The 16,958-nt window shown below is 40.9% G+C and overlaps 1 protein-coding gene and 1 long non-coding RNA gene across 2 annotated transcripts in view; both read left to right on the forward strand.

Moving 5' to 3' along the window:
- Positions 1-600: 600 nt before the first annotated feature.
- Positions 601-16,958, forward strand: part of LOC138962701 (uncharacterized) — a 223,453-nt gene continuing 207,095 nt past the window's right edge. The window contains exons 1-6 of the mRNA XM_070334626.1: positions 601-710; positions 2,068-3,059; positions 3,388-3,479; positions 3,948-3,978; positions 4,706-4,794; positions 5,027-5,063. Coding sequence (XP_070190727.1) covers positions 2,123-3,059; positions 3,388-3,479; positions 3,948-3,978; positions 4,706-4,794; positions 5,027-5,063 — 1,186 coding nt within the window. The 5' untranslated portion in view covers positions 601-710; positions 2,068-2,122. The remainder of the gene's footprint in view (positions 711-2,067; positions 3,060-3,387; positions 3,480-3,947; positions 3,979-4,705; positions 4,795-5,026; positions 5,064-16,958) is intronic.
- LOC138962702 (uncharacterized) lies at positions 6,697-12,705 on the forward strand. Its single transcript, XR_011454581.1, has 3 exons — positions 6,697-6,805; positions 10,910-10,967; positions 11,812-12,705. It is a non-coding gene; the product is annotated as an uncharacterized lncRNA (long non-coding RNA).

Below are 16,958 nucleotides of genomic sequence, written 5' to 3' on the forward strand. Positions count from 1 at the left end.
CTTTCTGAGCGTGTTTTTAATCCAAACATATCATATCTATATGTTTTTAGAATCAGGAACCGACAAGGAATAAGATGAAAGTGTTTTTAAATTGATTCCGATAATTTAATTTTGATAATAATTTTTTTATATTTAATTTTCAGAGCTTGTTTTTAATTCAAATATAACATATTTATATGTTTTTGGAATCAGCAAATGATGGAAAATAAGATGAACGTAAATTTGGATCGTTTTCTAAAAACAATATTTTTTTTACATTTTTCAGATTTTTAATGATCAAATTTTCTTACCCTGTCCTTTACCACCCCCCAAAAAAAATAAAAAAATTGAGTTTGGAAAAAAAAAGTTTAGGGTCGGCGCCGAAATTTAGATACCGGTACCGCCAAAACAGGACCGATGTTTACATCGGAAGTTGTAATGTTCTAAAAATACCACTGAGCGGCTGACTGTCTAGTCAGCCGACTGTCAGTGCTACCGCGCAGCACATATTACCCGTCAAAACACGGCCGGTCAGCAGACTGCAGTCAACTGACTTGACAGTCAGTCGACTGTGGTTGCTCGACCGTCCAAAATACGCTGTTCATATTACCGGCCCCTGGGTCGTAGATAATTAACGTATTATACTCCATCCCTGCGACTCTTGATATAGATCTACTGTCCAGATCAGGGTAATATACTCTAGAAAGTCTTTGTGAGAATACTCACCAAAGGTCAGTAGTATTTTTGCTATTTCTGAATTTACAATGTTGATCTGTGTCAAACGTGTTGGTACTTCCGCCTTGTGGTTGGCCTTTGTTTAGGTTGTGTGTGAAGACAGAACCATCCGTGCCTCCGAAACACACCAACGAACTACTGTTTTCAGGTTACTCAAATGACTGAAGGCAGGCTCAGGAAGGCGTCCACTAAACTAGACAGACTATTGACTTTTGATTTTATCAACAGTTGTGTAAGCATGAATCGTGTGCTTATGCTCGCCATGATAGGAAAGCGTTGAGCCGACGTTGATCCTCCTGAAGATATACTTCCAATGAATCTGAATGTTCTCGGTGAAATGTACTGAGTACTGCTTTGAAAAGTAACGTTAATATTTCATTGTAAAATTTAGAGCAGTTGATGGTTCGTGTTTACTGAGAACCCGAAAGAACTCGTTTATCGGACTGTATATTATTGCATCATATGCAAAGGAAGTTACTCTTCTTGTGTCGTTTTGGAAAGCGCCATATGGATTATGTACCTTAAATTACCGGTACTGCTGGGACTACAACGAGATAAATGGGTTAGTCTCCAAAGCTGGGTACCATTTTAATGCATGCTTTTTCAGTCCTTTCAATGATTATTACGTATATTAAATGGCAACTATTTAGAATGCATTCTATTTAGAAAGCAAAAACAAATATAGTCTATATTTGTGTGTTTTTTATAATGGTTTATCTGCAGGCAAAGGAAAGGATATGATAATATGGAACCAGTTTTTGTTATTAAAATCAATTTGTACGGTTACAATGTCTCGGGATTTTAAGTAAAGAAATGTCAACTTCGTAACATATGGTTTCCACTGGTACACAGCTGCGGTGAATATCCTAAATACATTTCCGTCAATGCGTTTGCTTACTGCCATATTTACAGGCAGACTGGACATAAGACTTTAATTTGATTGGTGCCACATATCTATCTGTAAAGACCAGTTACTTATAGAAGAATCGGGCTGCATACATGATATCTATGTAAAGATTAGTTTTTTTCATAATTTGAGTTGTTCAAAGCTGCAAACGCACTTCTGTTTGAACTGTGCCTGTTCACTGCCAAACTGATGTGTTCGCCTTATCATTACCAGAAAACGGATTATTTGTTGTAATAAGCGCGCACAATGACATGACACACACACACACACACACACACACACACACACACACACACACACACACACACACACACACACACACACCACTTCATAGATTAAACTGTCATATTGTCTCCTGAATTTCCTCTCCCAATAATGCAATCAAACATCTAGGAGTCAGTTTAAACATGTTGTATCATATCCTGATTTGTTGTTGTGTGTTTCAGGCGTACCGGCCACAGATACAACGACAACCTTCCAACGTTCTGAACAGTGGACACCATGTCCGACGTAGTGAACAACTCGGCCGATATCACCATCTCTCGACATTTTTGCAGGGAAGAAGAAAACGAACTGGACAGAAAGGACGATCATTGTGTCAGAGGCCGCGGAATATGCGCAAGTGACTGTATAGGGGCAGAGCAGATGCAACATGAACTTCAGAAAGGTTTTGGAGAAAGTTCGTCATATCACAAGTCATCTGATTGTGAAGGCCAAAAGTTGTTTGAAACCAATGTGGAATTTCCTGCGGACTTCTTTCACGGTGAGGAAAACGTCAACAACAATGCCGCCAAGTCACTTCAAATCGTTTGCAGAGAAGATCTAAGTGAAGACCCCCATTCAAACAAAGAAGATAAGGGAAACAGCTCAAATGCGGATCTCGATTCTGGCCTCGACGGTAGCGGAAGCGACCCGTCCATCGCTGGCGATCCTGACCAAGATCCCGCGGTCAATCTTGACCACAGGGAGGACGGATGTTGTCGAGATAATGGGGGAGGCAAATCGAACGACACTGATGGTTCTGGGCACGACGGAAGCTCTTCCAGCAGTGGCAACTCCGAACAAAATGGCGGAGGAGAGAACAGTCAAGCTGGCGGCAGAGATGCAGGATCACAAGGGGGTGCGTCTGGTGGGTCTGATGGGGGTGTAGGAGGAGCAGGAGGAGGCGCAGGAGGAGGCGGAGGAGGAGGAGACGAACATCCTGATCGCAGAATTGAGGAAAAACGCAACCCCAGAAAGAAAAAAAAGAAAAAAGATCAGAAAAAGCAGGCCGACCAACACGGCGAGTCAAGCGACGACGAAGCATGCTTGCAGAGTTATTCTACAGGAAGACTTGTGCACAACCAACCCGCTACAAGTGATTCTGCGACTGGACTGTCGAAAGACCGTCCTCAGTCTGCTTCTTCGCCTGACTCGAGCAACACGAGTTCCGTGAATGGTAAGACATTTTTAAACTGGTTGCTAACCACTACGTAGACGTCTTTACACTTATATTATGGAACTTTGATGAAACACGCAATTAGGTTTGGCATAAACTAATTATTTAGCTAGTGTAACAGAAACAAACAAGATCAAAACCTCCCCCTCCCCTCACCCTCCCAAGGACACCCCCCAAAAAAACCACACAAAACCCACAAAACAAGAACCTTCCGCCAAAACACACACACACACACACACACACACACATACAAACACACACATACAAACACACACACACAAGAAAAGGTTGTTTCTCTTCTAACTTTTATGCTTCTTGTTGGTTTCAGATGGTGTGGTGTGGACCAACGAATCTGAACCAAGAGGCAATGGCCCGCAGCGGCCAGCATCACCACTACCTGTGCAACGCACACAGGAAACGGTACGAAACAGTCTTTCAGGGCTGGAAATGGTGCAATAAGGAAATACAGACATTTTTGTGTGGATTATTGAATTGATAAAGCAAAGGAAAGGGCCTGCCCCTCTCACTCCCACACCTACCTTTAACCCCCTTTCCACTCGAAATGGTCAAAAATCTAAAAACAAGGCAGAGTAATAACCAAATCGATGTAATCTGGTGCATTCTGAGTATAACTCTGAGTGAACGAGTTATAATGGTAACAAGCTTTGGGCATTTCGGGCGGAAGAAAATAAACTTTCAGGAGGATTTGGAGTCAGTTCTGGTCTATGTAGATTGTGATTTGAATGTATGGCTCTCTCTACTGACCTGTCCGTGTGATGACAAAAAGTACGTTAGCAGCTTGCTTGTATCTGTCCTACCGCGTATTTGTCTCCTTGAATATTGTACGATTCAAGTTCAACGTCTGAAGTTTTGTTTCCGTTCTTTCAGATGCGGGTTCCGATACAGTGCACAGAACACAGTGAGTCCCATTTCGTACACTTGCCAGGTAACATCAGATAATGACGGTCGAAAGGCTTAACTCGAATGGAAATGTTTGTATTTCTTTTTACAGGATACTGTGATTCAGTCATCAGTCACCCGACAGCCAGCCAGGAAGAAATATGGTATTATTAAACATGACACCCCTGGGGAGAATCTGCAACCCATAAAGTGACGGAAATTAGTCCAGAAATGTAACGTGGGTAAGGATTTTACATAAAATAAGGAACGCAGTCGAGCAGACATCAACCTGAACAGGCGATTAAAATTGGCTAGCCATAGAAAGTGACTGTTTTGTCAAATACCTCGGAAACCAGCCGCATTTGTGGCACAAAAACTCGAAATAATCATGTTAGGAGATTACCCTAGTCGTGGGTCCAAGAGAAGTCCGGTTATGATTTTAGCCCTTTCATGCTTCTAACGCTACTGTGCTGAAGAAAAAGTCGTCATTCTTAATTAGTGTAAGGATCTCTCTGACTACGTCAAACACCTGCAAGGCAGCTATACGTTGCAGGACTGCTAGAAACAGAAATGACAGAGTGTGTCGATGAAAAACTAACAGGCAAACAATAACAATAAAATAACAGTAAGATAATACGCTTGCTCTGTGCATTGCTTTCTTAATGTTGATGGGGTCAAAAAAGAACAAAAATGTCACCCAGATAAATTCCTAAATATTCACTATCTTGCGATTTAATTATTTACAGGCGTAGAAGACCTCAATCCTGATCGCCCTGTGTCATCATCCCCAATAGCTGCAGAGTGCATCACCAACTCTGAGGATGATGATCACAAGGTTTGGACACACTAAAGGTTTGCGCGTGTACGTGCAGGTTTGTGTGTGTGTGTGTGTGTGTGCGTGCATGCGTGCGTGTGTGCTTGTCTGTGTGTGTGTGTGTGTGTGTGTGTGTGTGTGTAAGCCTATGCATTGCTCCAAATCTGCTTCTACACCTGGCATATCTATCTTTACGTTGAATACTCTTCCTGTCACTTATTTTTGATTTTTAACAATCTTTTTTTCTCTTCAGATTGGTGGCGGACCCCCCACTCAATGCAGTGGAGACGGCAAGTAACTTAATTTTTTTCTCTCTTTTACTCCGTTATCCTTTTTCCTCCCTTCTCTACGAGTGAATCGTTCTGCAAATTACATGAGGACGTTCTCGTCCCTTAGATCAAAATCCTTTTGGAAGAAAACGGCAAACACAGATATGTTTCTCTAAGCAAACATTAAGTTGACTGTGATAGTTTTGCAACTCAACACACCTACACACACACACATACACACCTACACACACACACACTCTCACGTACGTACACACACACACACACACACACACACACACACACACACACACACACACACACACACACACACACACACACACACACACTTTCTAAACAGTAATACGGAAACGCTTATAAGACTATCACACTTAATACGGTCCTTGATGTATTATTGATTTATTGGTGTATCATTGATTTATTACATTTTTTCTCAATACAGTGGCTCATATGGCGATAACTTCTTCTTGAGGAGCCAAATTCACTATTATAAACAAAGTGGTCTGTTACTCTTATCGGGGCCTGGAATCTTTTCGCGGCATGCGTCTTGGACAACCCGATAGCGGCAAGCCCCCACCGACCGTCGGCGCGCTGTGTTTATGTTACACTAGGCCTTGGCAGAAACAAGATGGGTTAAAATCTAACAGGCCCCTGATCTTAAGACTTTTTTTTAATTGAAATAAAATCGAATTCATTAATATTATGTTGTCTGTGCGCTCGTCTTTACTCATACACTCACAGGTTTCGTACCAGTGTAACATCCCCTCCCCCCCCCCCCCCCAGCTTAAAACTCTTTGTTTGGCGACTTACTACTGCAGAACTTAAAACTGTTAACCCTCTAGAACCTGCTCATGCTAGCAGCGTTTCTAAACTTGTTTTTTGTGATGTTTGGTAATTCATTATCTCCAGGCAAATATATGCACTTTTATACAGCCGCGAAGTGTGTTACGAAGTGGTGCGTGTTGCGTGTGCCTATGCACACTAGCTTGGCTGAGGAGGGTGGAAAGCCATGCAGCGGAATGAAGTTGGCGGCAACGAGTGAATTTGTTTGCCTCAAAGCGAATGTCCGATACCGGTCGTTGTCGTAAAGAAATAGTCTCAGTAAATTTGCAAAAAATACACTATCCTCGTTTTCTAAGCCATTTTTCTCAAAGGTTTGGTAAACCGAGGCTTTTTTGTTTTCAAACGCTAATGATTCCGTCAGAAACATCGAACACGCTTTAAATGTTGCAACAACAACATCATAATCCAAACGCAGGTAAAATACTCTCTAACTATACTGAATTTGTGTTTGTAGTGCTGTAGTACAAGTTCCTTCAGTTTTACACTACATTTTTAGCTTGAAGGGATTGTAGTATGTTATATTTTGCAATATGAATAATTGTACATATCAATATAATGAAAAAACAAGCAAATCGAGTCCAAACTTTTAGGTTTCCAACCTGGCAACTGAATAACAAGATGGCGTACATTTTGTCGTCTGCTTCCCCCTACCCTTCATAAATGTAGAAAAAGTCCCCGAGTTTCCCCCTTCTTCTTGCCTTGGCTGCAATGTTTACGCGGCTGGGATTTATCACCGCGCGGCTCGCTGACAAGATAAAATAAACAAGCTCCCCCACTGGAATTGGGAACTAGTGGCCATATGTTAAACTAGACGAGCTGGAGCGACGGTGGCACTACTACCATCACACCACAACAGCGAGAGATGCCAGCTGGACCTCGTACATATAAGTCCAGGGAATCTGGTGAGAATTCGTTTAATGCTAGTATTCAAGTTCTTTTACTCCCCTACTCCATGAATGATCGAAAGAATTTAATCAATAAAGACGGGGGGGGGGGAGAGAGAGAGAGAGAGAGAGAGAGAGAGAGAGAGAGAGAGAGAGAGAGAGAGAGAGAGAGAGAGAGAGAGAGAGAGAGAGAGAGAGAGAGTAGTTGAAGTGATAACATTGTACAGAAGAGTATATATAACCATAGACAGCTGCCAACCCTCCCTAGAAAACCGGGAAATTCCCGATTTTATGTCCAGTCCCGGATTTTCCCGAATAGTGCAAAAGTTTCCCGATTAATTTTTTTTCGAGTATAGTTATATAATGACTGCCGTGTATTTTCAAGCGCCTGTACTCATAGTTAATCCGAACGGCCGGCGAACAAATATCTCTCGTGGGCGATCTCAAAATCTGTCACTTCTCTACTGCCCAATCATCCCCCCCCCCCCCCCTCTCCCCCACTTTGAGAAGGACTCAGGACTACCACCAATCAAGGCCAGACACATTGGCTAGACAGCTACCCCCCTCCGCCTCACTTGACCGTGTCATCACCCCTCCAGTGCCACGAGCCGCTGGCGATTGCATCAGCAGTCAAAATAGCTTCCACCACCCCCCCCCCCCTCCCTCCTCTTTGCGCTATTCACTTCACCCCCTCTCTTATCTTATCCTGCGCTGACCAATCCTTCAGAGACTTTCACATGTTGTAAGAAGGTCAGTGTCTGGACAGGCAGCTGTGTTCAGATTGCAAGTACCGGTCATTGACCCAGGTCTCAAGGCCAACCAGCTTTTACAATGCATCTGCCTTTGATCTGACCGCCCATCCAGAGCAAACATATTCCCCCTCTGTATTTTTTCTTTGATGTGCCTGCTATGTACCACTGATCCAGCTTCTGGGAAATGTATAGGTCATTGACTGCAGGGATATTGATTAAGACCGTTTTCTAAAATATGTTAACACCAGCTTTGCTGACCAACTTAGTACAAGTAGTGACAGTACTACTGCTGTCAATTATTTCCCTTCAACTAAGGAAGTAACAAGTCGCGTAAGGCGAAAATACAATATTTAGTCAAGTAGCTGTCGAACTCACAGAATGAAACTGAACGCAATGCCATTTTACTCGTAGCATCGTCAGGCCACCGCTCATGGCAAAGGCAGTGAAATTGACAAGAAGAGCGGGGTAGTAGTTGCGCTAAGAAGGATAGCACGCTTTTCTGTACCTCTCTTTGTTTTAACTTTCTGAGCGTGTTTTTAATCCAAACATATCATATCTATATGTTTTTGGAATCAGGAACCGACAAGGAATAAGATGAAAGTGTTTTTAAATTGATTTGGACAATTTAATTTTGATAATAATTTTTATATATTTAATTTTCAGAGCTTGTTTTTAATCCGAATATAACATATTTATATGTTTTTGGAATCAGCAAATGATGGAGAATAAGATAAACGTAAATTTGAATCGTTTTATAAATTTTTATTTTTTTTTACAATTTTCAGATTTTTAATGACCAAAGTCATTAATTAATTTTTAAGCCACCAAGCTGAAATGCAATACCGAAGTCCGGGCTTCGTCGAAGATTACTTGACCAAAATTTGAACCAATTTGGTTGAAAAATGAGGGCGTGACAGTGCCGCCTCAACTTTCACGAAAAGCCGGATATGACGTCATCAAAGACATTTATCAAAAAAATGAAAAAAACGTTCGGGGATTTCATACCCAGAAACTCTCATGTCAAATTTCATAAGATCGGTCCAGTAGTTTAGTCTGAATCGCTCTACACACACACACAGACACACACACACACGCACACACGCACATACACCACGACCCTCGTTTCGATTCCCCCTCGATGTTAAAATATTTAGTCAAAACTTGACTAAATATAAAAACAACAACGATCCAGTATATGTGATAAAGAAGAAAAGACAGACCTTCAACACTAGGATAAGGGGTGCAACTCTGCAACTCTTCTGAACCAAAAGCATAAAGATCACCTGTAAACAATTCTAGGATCAGGAAATCTGAACATCTGTTTGTTTTCATTAGGAAATAGAAATGAAATATTATACGTTATTTGCGTGTTTGACCAAAATATGACATTTTACACAGATCGAGACAGTCATTGTTCTCCGAGACCGCGCTAGTAATGCTTTTGATCATTTATGACTTAAGCTGTGGTAAATTTGGCTGGTATGCAACTTTTATACTTCTGCTTGATCTAACAGTAATATTGATAACACACACATAAAGAAAAAGAAACAAAACAAGAAAGCAACTTCTACAAAAATTTGTAGTCAGCTTTTTATACTTGGTTTTACACAACAAAAAACATAATTTAAATTAAAAAAATTTGCTGATTTACTCTGTGTGTTTATGTGGTAAGTACAGTTCCATGGTAAATTACTTTGTAAATTGTGTGGTTGGGGGTACATAAAGGGGGTAACTTTTAGTGAGGTTTAGTGTGTGACAGGGTGTGAATGTTCATGGGTGCAACTCTGCGGCTACACGCCGGCAGCCGGTTTTTGGTTTCATCGGCTGGCCGGCAGTGCCGGTTTTTGAAAAGTTGACGAGCATAATAAAAAAAAACGCGTTAAAATCGGTCAATTTTAGGATGAATAGTATGGTTTACTTTGTATGTTTTTGTTCCAGGAGAGGTTTTTTTGGCATTTTAAATACTAAAAAAGCTTCAGCTTCTGGGGGGCTTCGCCCCACAGACCCCCCAAACGGGGCTCTGCCCCTGTACCCCGCCAGGGGCCTACCGGCCCCTAGCCACCAACTTTTGCAGGTTTTTGGAATTTTCCGGGTTGCACCCATGAATGTTGTTTTGATTTCTTGTTTCTTTGTGGCGGCTTTTATTTTAAATTCTTTATTAAAACAAGGTTAATTATCATTATATAAAAACATAGCATTTTAGTCATCAAGTTTTGTGTGTGTTTCGGGTAGTTATTAGTAGTGCAAATCCACATGTATGCATAATAAGTAAGGTACACCCCTGTAGTGTGTTGTGACTTTTGGATTGTGAAATAAACTCAAGGAAGTAACCAACCTGAACTATGATTTTGGTGCTGTTGTGAACTGTGATAGCAAAAGATATCTTCCTCCACACAATTGGAAGATGTGAGTGTGAAGAAGTATGAAATACTGTAGAAGGAAGCTTGACGTGCATTGGTAAGTCACTACATCTACTCTCTCTCCAGCTCATTCTTCCTTTTTTGTGACAAAATTTGCTGCCAGAAACTGGCAATTATAATCCTCAGAATGCACCAGATTGCACCATTTTGCATCCTTTTTTTCAAAAAATTTCCGGGGGGGCATGCCCCCGGACCCCCCTAGCATTCTAGGCGCTTCGCGCCGTCGGCTCGGCGCTTTGCGCCGAGACGCTCATTCCTCCCTATTTTTATCTGGGAAAAGTTGGCAGCTATGCAAATGATAGTGTTCCCTTGCCATAGTGCGGTCAAACGCACGATGCAAGCTACACTGTTTCACGTTCCGGGAAAGCCGTAGGGTCGGGCATAGATCAAGTCTGATTGTCATTCCTCCCAGTGGAAAGCTAATCAAGTCTGATTGTCATTCCTCCCAGTGGAAAGCTAGCAGCAACAGAGTTGCACTACAGGTGTATGCGTGTTTTGGTGTAATCAGCCACCTGCACTTATGGCAGCTTGACCGACGTGCCACAGTGGTAACACGGGGTTGGAACATGGATTCGAACCTGCGACCCTACAATCACAAGTCCAGTGCTCTACCAACTGAGCTACCGTGCCCCTGGGTACAATTTTGGTGTATGGGCGATAGCACCCCCGCACCGACACCCCCTCCCGCCCCCCCCCCAACTTTAATGTTGAGAAACAGTCAAAATTGTACCAAAACTGTTCAGAGGAACAGCCAAAGTTAAAGCTCCATCCAATCTCAAGGGTGCACCCCCCAAAACAAAACTACGTTTGTAGAGAGCCACAGGGTACAATGGGAACGAGATGTAATCAGCTTTCAGCTAGTTTTCAAAATATTATCCAACTCTTCTTCTTCTGAATACCTGCGATGTAAAACGTGATATATTTTCACGTGATGAACTCCTGTGTTGCAGTTTAATCTCAGACCAAGTGCAGGGCTTCTGAAACAATGCCAGGAAGACCTCGACAAAGGTAAGTGTGGAATTTCTTTGAAAATATGACCGATCTCAGCAGATGTTCTATTGTAAGCACCAAACAAACACAAAGCAACCTTTTATGTCATGAGTATCGGCAATTGCTTTCATTTTTAGTCCTAATTAGTTTTAGTTTCTCAATCTTTACTTTTGGAACGTGTAGTACAAATCACTAAATATCATTCAGGGTAATATAATCTATGACGGAGTAGGGCCTACAGTTTATGAGACATATAGTGTACATTCTGACGATGTCTTAAACCTCCTAATTGCTCATTGCTTTCCAATAACCTGTTAAGCGTAGGCATTCCCTTAGTACATTACAGTATTCTTAAAAAAAAAAGCAGAACTATGCTTGTACAGAGACGTCGGCCTCCTAATCGGGAGGTCGTGAGTTCGAATCCCGGTCGCTGCCGCCTGGATGGTTAAGAGTGGAGATTTTTCCGATCTCCCAGGTCAACTTTCGTGCAGACCTGCTAGTGACGTAACCCCCTTCGTGTGTACACGCAAGCACAAGACCAAGTGCGTACGGAAAAGATCCTGTAATCCATGTCAGAGTTTGGTGGGTTATAGAAATACGAAAATACCCAGCATGCCGCCCCCGAAATCGGCGTATGCTGGCTGAATTGCAGCGTAAAAACGGTCATACACGTAAAAATCCACTCGTGCTAAAAACATGAGTGAACGTGGGAGTCTAAGCCCATGAACGAAGAAGAAGAAAAATGATTGTACAGACTCACAAACACACCCCCTACCATAAACAAAATAACTTTTTTTTAATGGAATTCAAACAGGCAAATGGGTAACCAAAATGAAAGTTGACCCGTGTGATCTGTCCACAGAGCGATTGAGAAGAGCTGTGGAGGAAAACCGCCGTCTTTGTCGTCGACTGAGCTGCCAGGCTTGCTTCCGGTACCGCTACAGATATCTGTTGCTGCCCTGTGCTCACCTGGTTTGTCAAGACTGCGCCGTGGCCAACCACCTTTGCCCCAAGTGCAGGAAGACGATTGAACAACGTATTGGTGTATCTAATGGACCTTAGTCTCCAGAAGTTAGCATTCATTACGGGTGGCTGTCCTTTTTATTACATTTAGTCAAGTTTTGACTTAATGTTTTAACAGAGACTGGGAATCAAGACGAGGGTGATGGTGAGTGTGTGTGCGTGTGTGTGTGTGTGTGTGTGTCTAACATTTTAGTAATCGATCCAAAACTGATTTAATCTTATTCCTTATCTTTTTCTGATTCAAAAACCATATATATGGTATGTTTGAAATAAATTAAAGCTCAGAAGGTTAACAAGAATAAAGACAAGTTAGCTTTCCTTTCAAGTGCTCTACGCTACTGCACTATATAATACTTAGTGGGGCTCCTATGTTGCAAAATCATTCAAATCATGCAACAAACACCAAATTAAGCAAATATGAAGAGTTTTATGTGCTTAACAAAACCTGATACAGAGCCATCGCGAAAAATAAAAAAATGGGTAGTTTTTAAACAATTTTTCAAAATGGCCGCCAGTGTAAACGGTTGGGTATGTTAGGCATATTTCACTTCATGTGATTAACAGCAAATTTGGCGTAAATGGACATTTGCTTTTGCTTAACAAAACCTGATACAGAGCCACCGTGAAAAAATTAAGAAATCAGTAGGTTTTTTTACAATTTTCAAAATGGCCGCCAATAAAAGGGTATTTAAGCATTTTTGATGCCACAAGACATTCTCTTGCAATAGAAACTAACACAAACACATTTTTAAACGAAACAATACATGTATTGTTGGTGCAGAGAATGATTGGACGGTGTGGGTGGCAGGGTTGAAGAATTTGTGGATTACCTAAACTGTGCAAAAATAAATATATTGCACCAATTTTCATACCAAAACGAAAACATTCATTCCTGTGCTGTTATATTCAATGTATGCTATTGAGGGCACTCAACTTGGCTAACTGGAACACTTTTAAGATAAAAGGTGGCCTTTACATGGGTTATTTGACCGCCGCCCAAATAAGGGTACCCCCAAAATAAAACTGATAAAAATGTAATGTATCAACCCAAAAGTCGACTAAAATTCATAATCGCTGTATTTCGAAAACGTTGTTTGTTCTCATGTGTTTACACAACTAGCACATTCCGGCAAGTGTCTATACTCAAAAGAAACTTTGGCAGTACTTGAAACAACCATCTGTCATATATATACATGCAAAGTCAAAAATATGTGGGATGTAAGTCAACAAACCTGTGGCAGTTTTTAAAATATTATTTCGTGAAGATTTGAAAGTGTACTCAAACGGTTGAACTACGCCTCGTGCGTAGACACACATTCCTGAAAGTTTCAACGCAACCCACTTGGTCATTGCTAAAATACATGGATTTTAGACTTGGGTATCCCTCATATTTGACACATAAACATCTCATCCGTGAGATCGACACATACATCAGTAGGAACAATGGCACAACACTAGAATGCAAGATGGCGAAATAAAACAACCTGTTCTGGATGGATAATCAAGTTGACTTTCTCTTCGTATACAACAGTGACCCAGTTGTGCCTCAGGAATTGTCGTCGGCTTTTTAAAAGGTACCCGAAGTTTTTGTCACATCTCTTTGTCACGTCAAGGGTATCCTTATTTTGACGGCGTAAATGATGATGTTAAAAAAAAAATGTGCCAGATAGCGAAGTTGCGAGCCTTTAATGGCATAGACAGTTTGAATAAAATGACACAGGAATAAAAGTTTGAGTTGGGGAATGAAAATGGGTGCAATAATATTTTTGCACAGTTTAGATGCTGACAGTTTTCACAGGCATGCAAGCACATTTGCAGAGAGCTGTGCTCTGCAGTCCTTCTTAGCAGCATTTGCAGCGTTTTGTTGTACAGCTCTTCTTGCAGGCACACGGCCTCATGAGTTCTCGGCACACGCTGGATACCTCTTGAAAGCTCGTCCAGAATGACTCCCACTTTCCAGCCTTGAACTGCCAGCCCACAGAGTTTGGAAGTCTAATAGGTAGATGGCTCTTCTCAATCTCATGTCCTGCAGCAGCACCTCACTTGTAAGGGGATTATGGTCAATTTGGCAGCTCATTTTACTGAAGAGGTACCGTCTAGCACTGTTTACACCCAGTACGTTGCTGGTTTTGTCCTACAAATGTACACCAAAAAGTTCTTGTGCTGCCCTGTCAGTGGTACTCAGCTTACAAAGAGGAGCAGACAACCTGAAGAAAGTTTGAGTGACGTCTTCAAATGCTTGCCATACTTCCCAAGCCTTCTGATTCCCCAATACCATTGAAGAACGACATAGTGTCACAGCCTGTAAGGCTATGCAAAATGGGCAGACAGGGTGACTTCTCTTGACCAATGGCTTTGGCAATGTGGCGATACACTTCACGAGCAGAAAAAAACGCAACACAGCTGGAATGAGAAGCAGACTGTCTGGCCTCCTCTACATCCCTGGTGCAGGAAATCAGCCTGGGGTACCCTTCACACAAAAGATGAAAAGTGACATTTTTATTTGAATGCATTTGAATAATGTTTACTATCTCAGAGAGTCGGTCAAAGCCGGGTTAATAGCAAGTCTTCACACAACAGACCAAAATGAAAGAAAATTGTATTTCATGAATTCGTATAATTCTTACTGTTTCAGGTTAAAAAACAAACAAACACAGTTTCCAGTGACCCAACTGATTCTGGAATCTTTCTGACCGCTACATTTATTCGCTTCAAACAGTCGCTAACAGAATGTTGACCATAGTGAGGGTTCGTACGTTAACCCCATCAAATTCACAGAGGTCTCTTACAAATGATGTGCAAACATGTTCCAATTAATACAAATAAAAAAATCTTACTGTTAAGATGTATTAGGTAACAAACCTTGATACAGTAGTACTAGTGAAATCAGCTCCCTTCTGTGGCACCGGAATAAATGCAGAACGCTTGTTCCCAGGAACCGGCATGTGGTGTAACTCTTGTATATATCCTGTAAAAATAAAATTCACACCAATGCACGGTCAACTTAAAATAAGCAAATTATTGTAAAACTCAAAGAGCGGTACCTCTTCATTTTTCAAAACCACTTATCTCATTTGATTAGCATACACTGTATGCTTTTGTCTGTTACCTACCGTCTTTGAAAGTTTGATCACAACACTGTAAAGACATGGGGAGTGGAGTGTTTTTATCTCCAGCTGGTCATCCTACTATCTGGCCTACCCTCACTCAGTTTTTGACTCTACCCCTCCCCACCTTATGGAAGTCCTTAATGTAGGCAGGACTAATCATTTATCATACCATGAACAATCTCTTTCTCCTCGCCTTTTATTCAAAGTTCGTTTAATCTGGTTAAAATCACTAGCGTGGCGATCATGATTTCCTTACTTGTAATCAACAGATAGATCTAGATCTATCAGCATCACAATCCAGCTGATGAGCTATTGCAAGATTAAACAAAGTCTCTGCATTTCAGCGCTTCACCCGATGAATAACAGACCCCAGGGGAGAATTAAACAGTAAAATGATGTGACATTGGTGAATGGATGCGTATTCTTGAAAACTTACCTTCAGAAACGTTGTTTTCGCTCAAATCAAAACACGCAATGTTGCGGAGGCCGCCATCTTGAATTTTCATGCTGCGGATATATAAAATTCTAAAAACGATCAAATTAAATACCAGAACACAAAAATACCCATAAGAGTATTTATGTCATGCATGTGTCATCAGCAGACAACTTCTGGTGCATGGTAAACCATTGAATTTTACATTTGCTGAGTTGGGAATATTTACTGCTGAGCGCTTTTGGTACGAATTTCGTCTGCTGTAAATGCAGCCTTTTATTCCCTATCAAAAGCAAAAAAACCGATTTCTGAAGTGGCTCTGTATCTGAAATCCCTTAAATAATTATAAGGAACAATATCACAAAGTATGATGTTTGTTGCAAGATGTGAATGATTTATGAGTGCGTCTGCAACATACGAGCCCCACTAACTGGCTTGTGACTTCAAGCGAGCCGGGGTAAGCCGCGCAAGAACTACTGTGCGATACTGGCTTTTCGCTTTCTGCACGCTTTTTTTTGTGAAAACGCTTTTTTGGCACATGGTCTCGGGTAATCGAAAAAAACTATATTGTATTTGTGGAAATAAATGCAGTGCGTTCATTGCATTCAATGTGTTCGACGGATTGACTAAAGGCAGTAATTTTGCTTCACACGACTTGTTGATATTTTTATGGTTGAAATGTCTCCATTGATTCTTTGACACCTAATTTTCATTTGGAATGTACATAATCTTAGTATATATGGATACGTATTTTGCCTGCACGTTTTTTTCTCTCTAGGCTTAATTTGATTCAAACAGCTGTTTACTTGCACCCGTGATTTCTAATCTTGCTGTAAGGGAAGGAACTCAATAAATGGAAAATTGAATTATTGAACTAAGTTTGAACTATGATTATTTTTGAGAATTGCTCTAAGAGTGCACTAACTGTTTTATGCCATAAGCCAATCAACTTTTTCACATTAGGCATGTGGCACCAGTACTTAGTCTTACTGACAATGATAATTATTATTAAATGAATTGTGAACCATGAAATTGGTGTTTTTCATAGTGCTTGCTTAACGCGGAAAACATCTCTGGTTTGCAGATAATAATAATAATAAATGAGCATTTATATAGCGCAACATCATAACTTTACAATTATGCTCTTTGCGCTTGACACATTTAACATTAAAACACAGTTATACAAGCATTTACATCTACATTCATAGTCAGCAACGCTTAATTAAAAGCATACACCATCAAACATACACTACAAAAGATTCTTCCACTAACTAAATAATAAAAACATGAATAAAATAGGTAGTGAAAACAAATATATGTTTGTTGGAGCCATTGTCTTTGCAAAATGATTTTTTTTCACTAGGAATTGTATGTTGCAAGAAGTGTACAAACTACGAAAGGGTGATACATGTACGGTAGTGACTAAGCTTTCCCTGGTAGTAT

Source organism: Littorina saxatilis, linkage group LG3 (genome assembly GCF_037325665.1).
Source record: "Littorina saxatilis isolate snail1 linkage group LG3, US_GU_Lsax_2.0, whole genome shotgun sequence".
In the NCBI taxonomy this organism is placed as follows: domain Eukaryota; kingdom Metazoa; phylum Mollusca; class Gastropoda; order Littorinimorpha; family Littorinidae; genus Littorina; species Littorina saxatilis.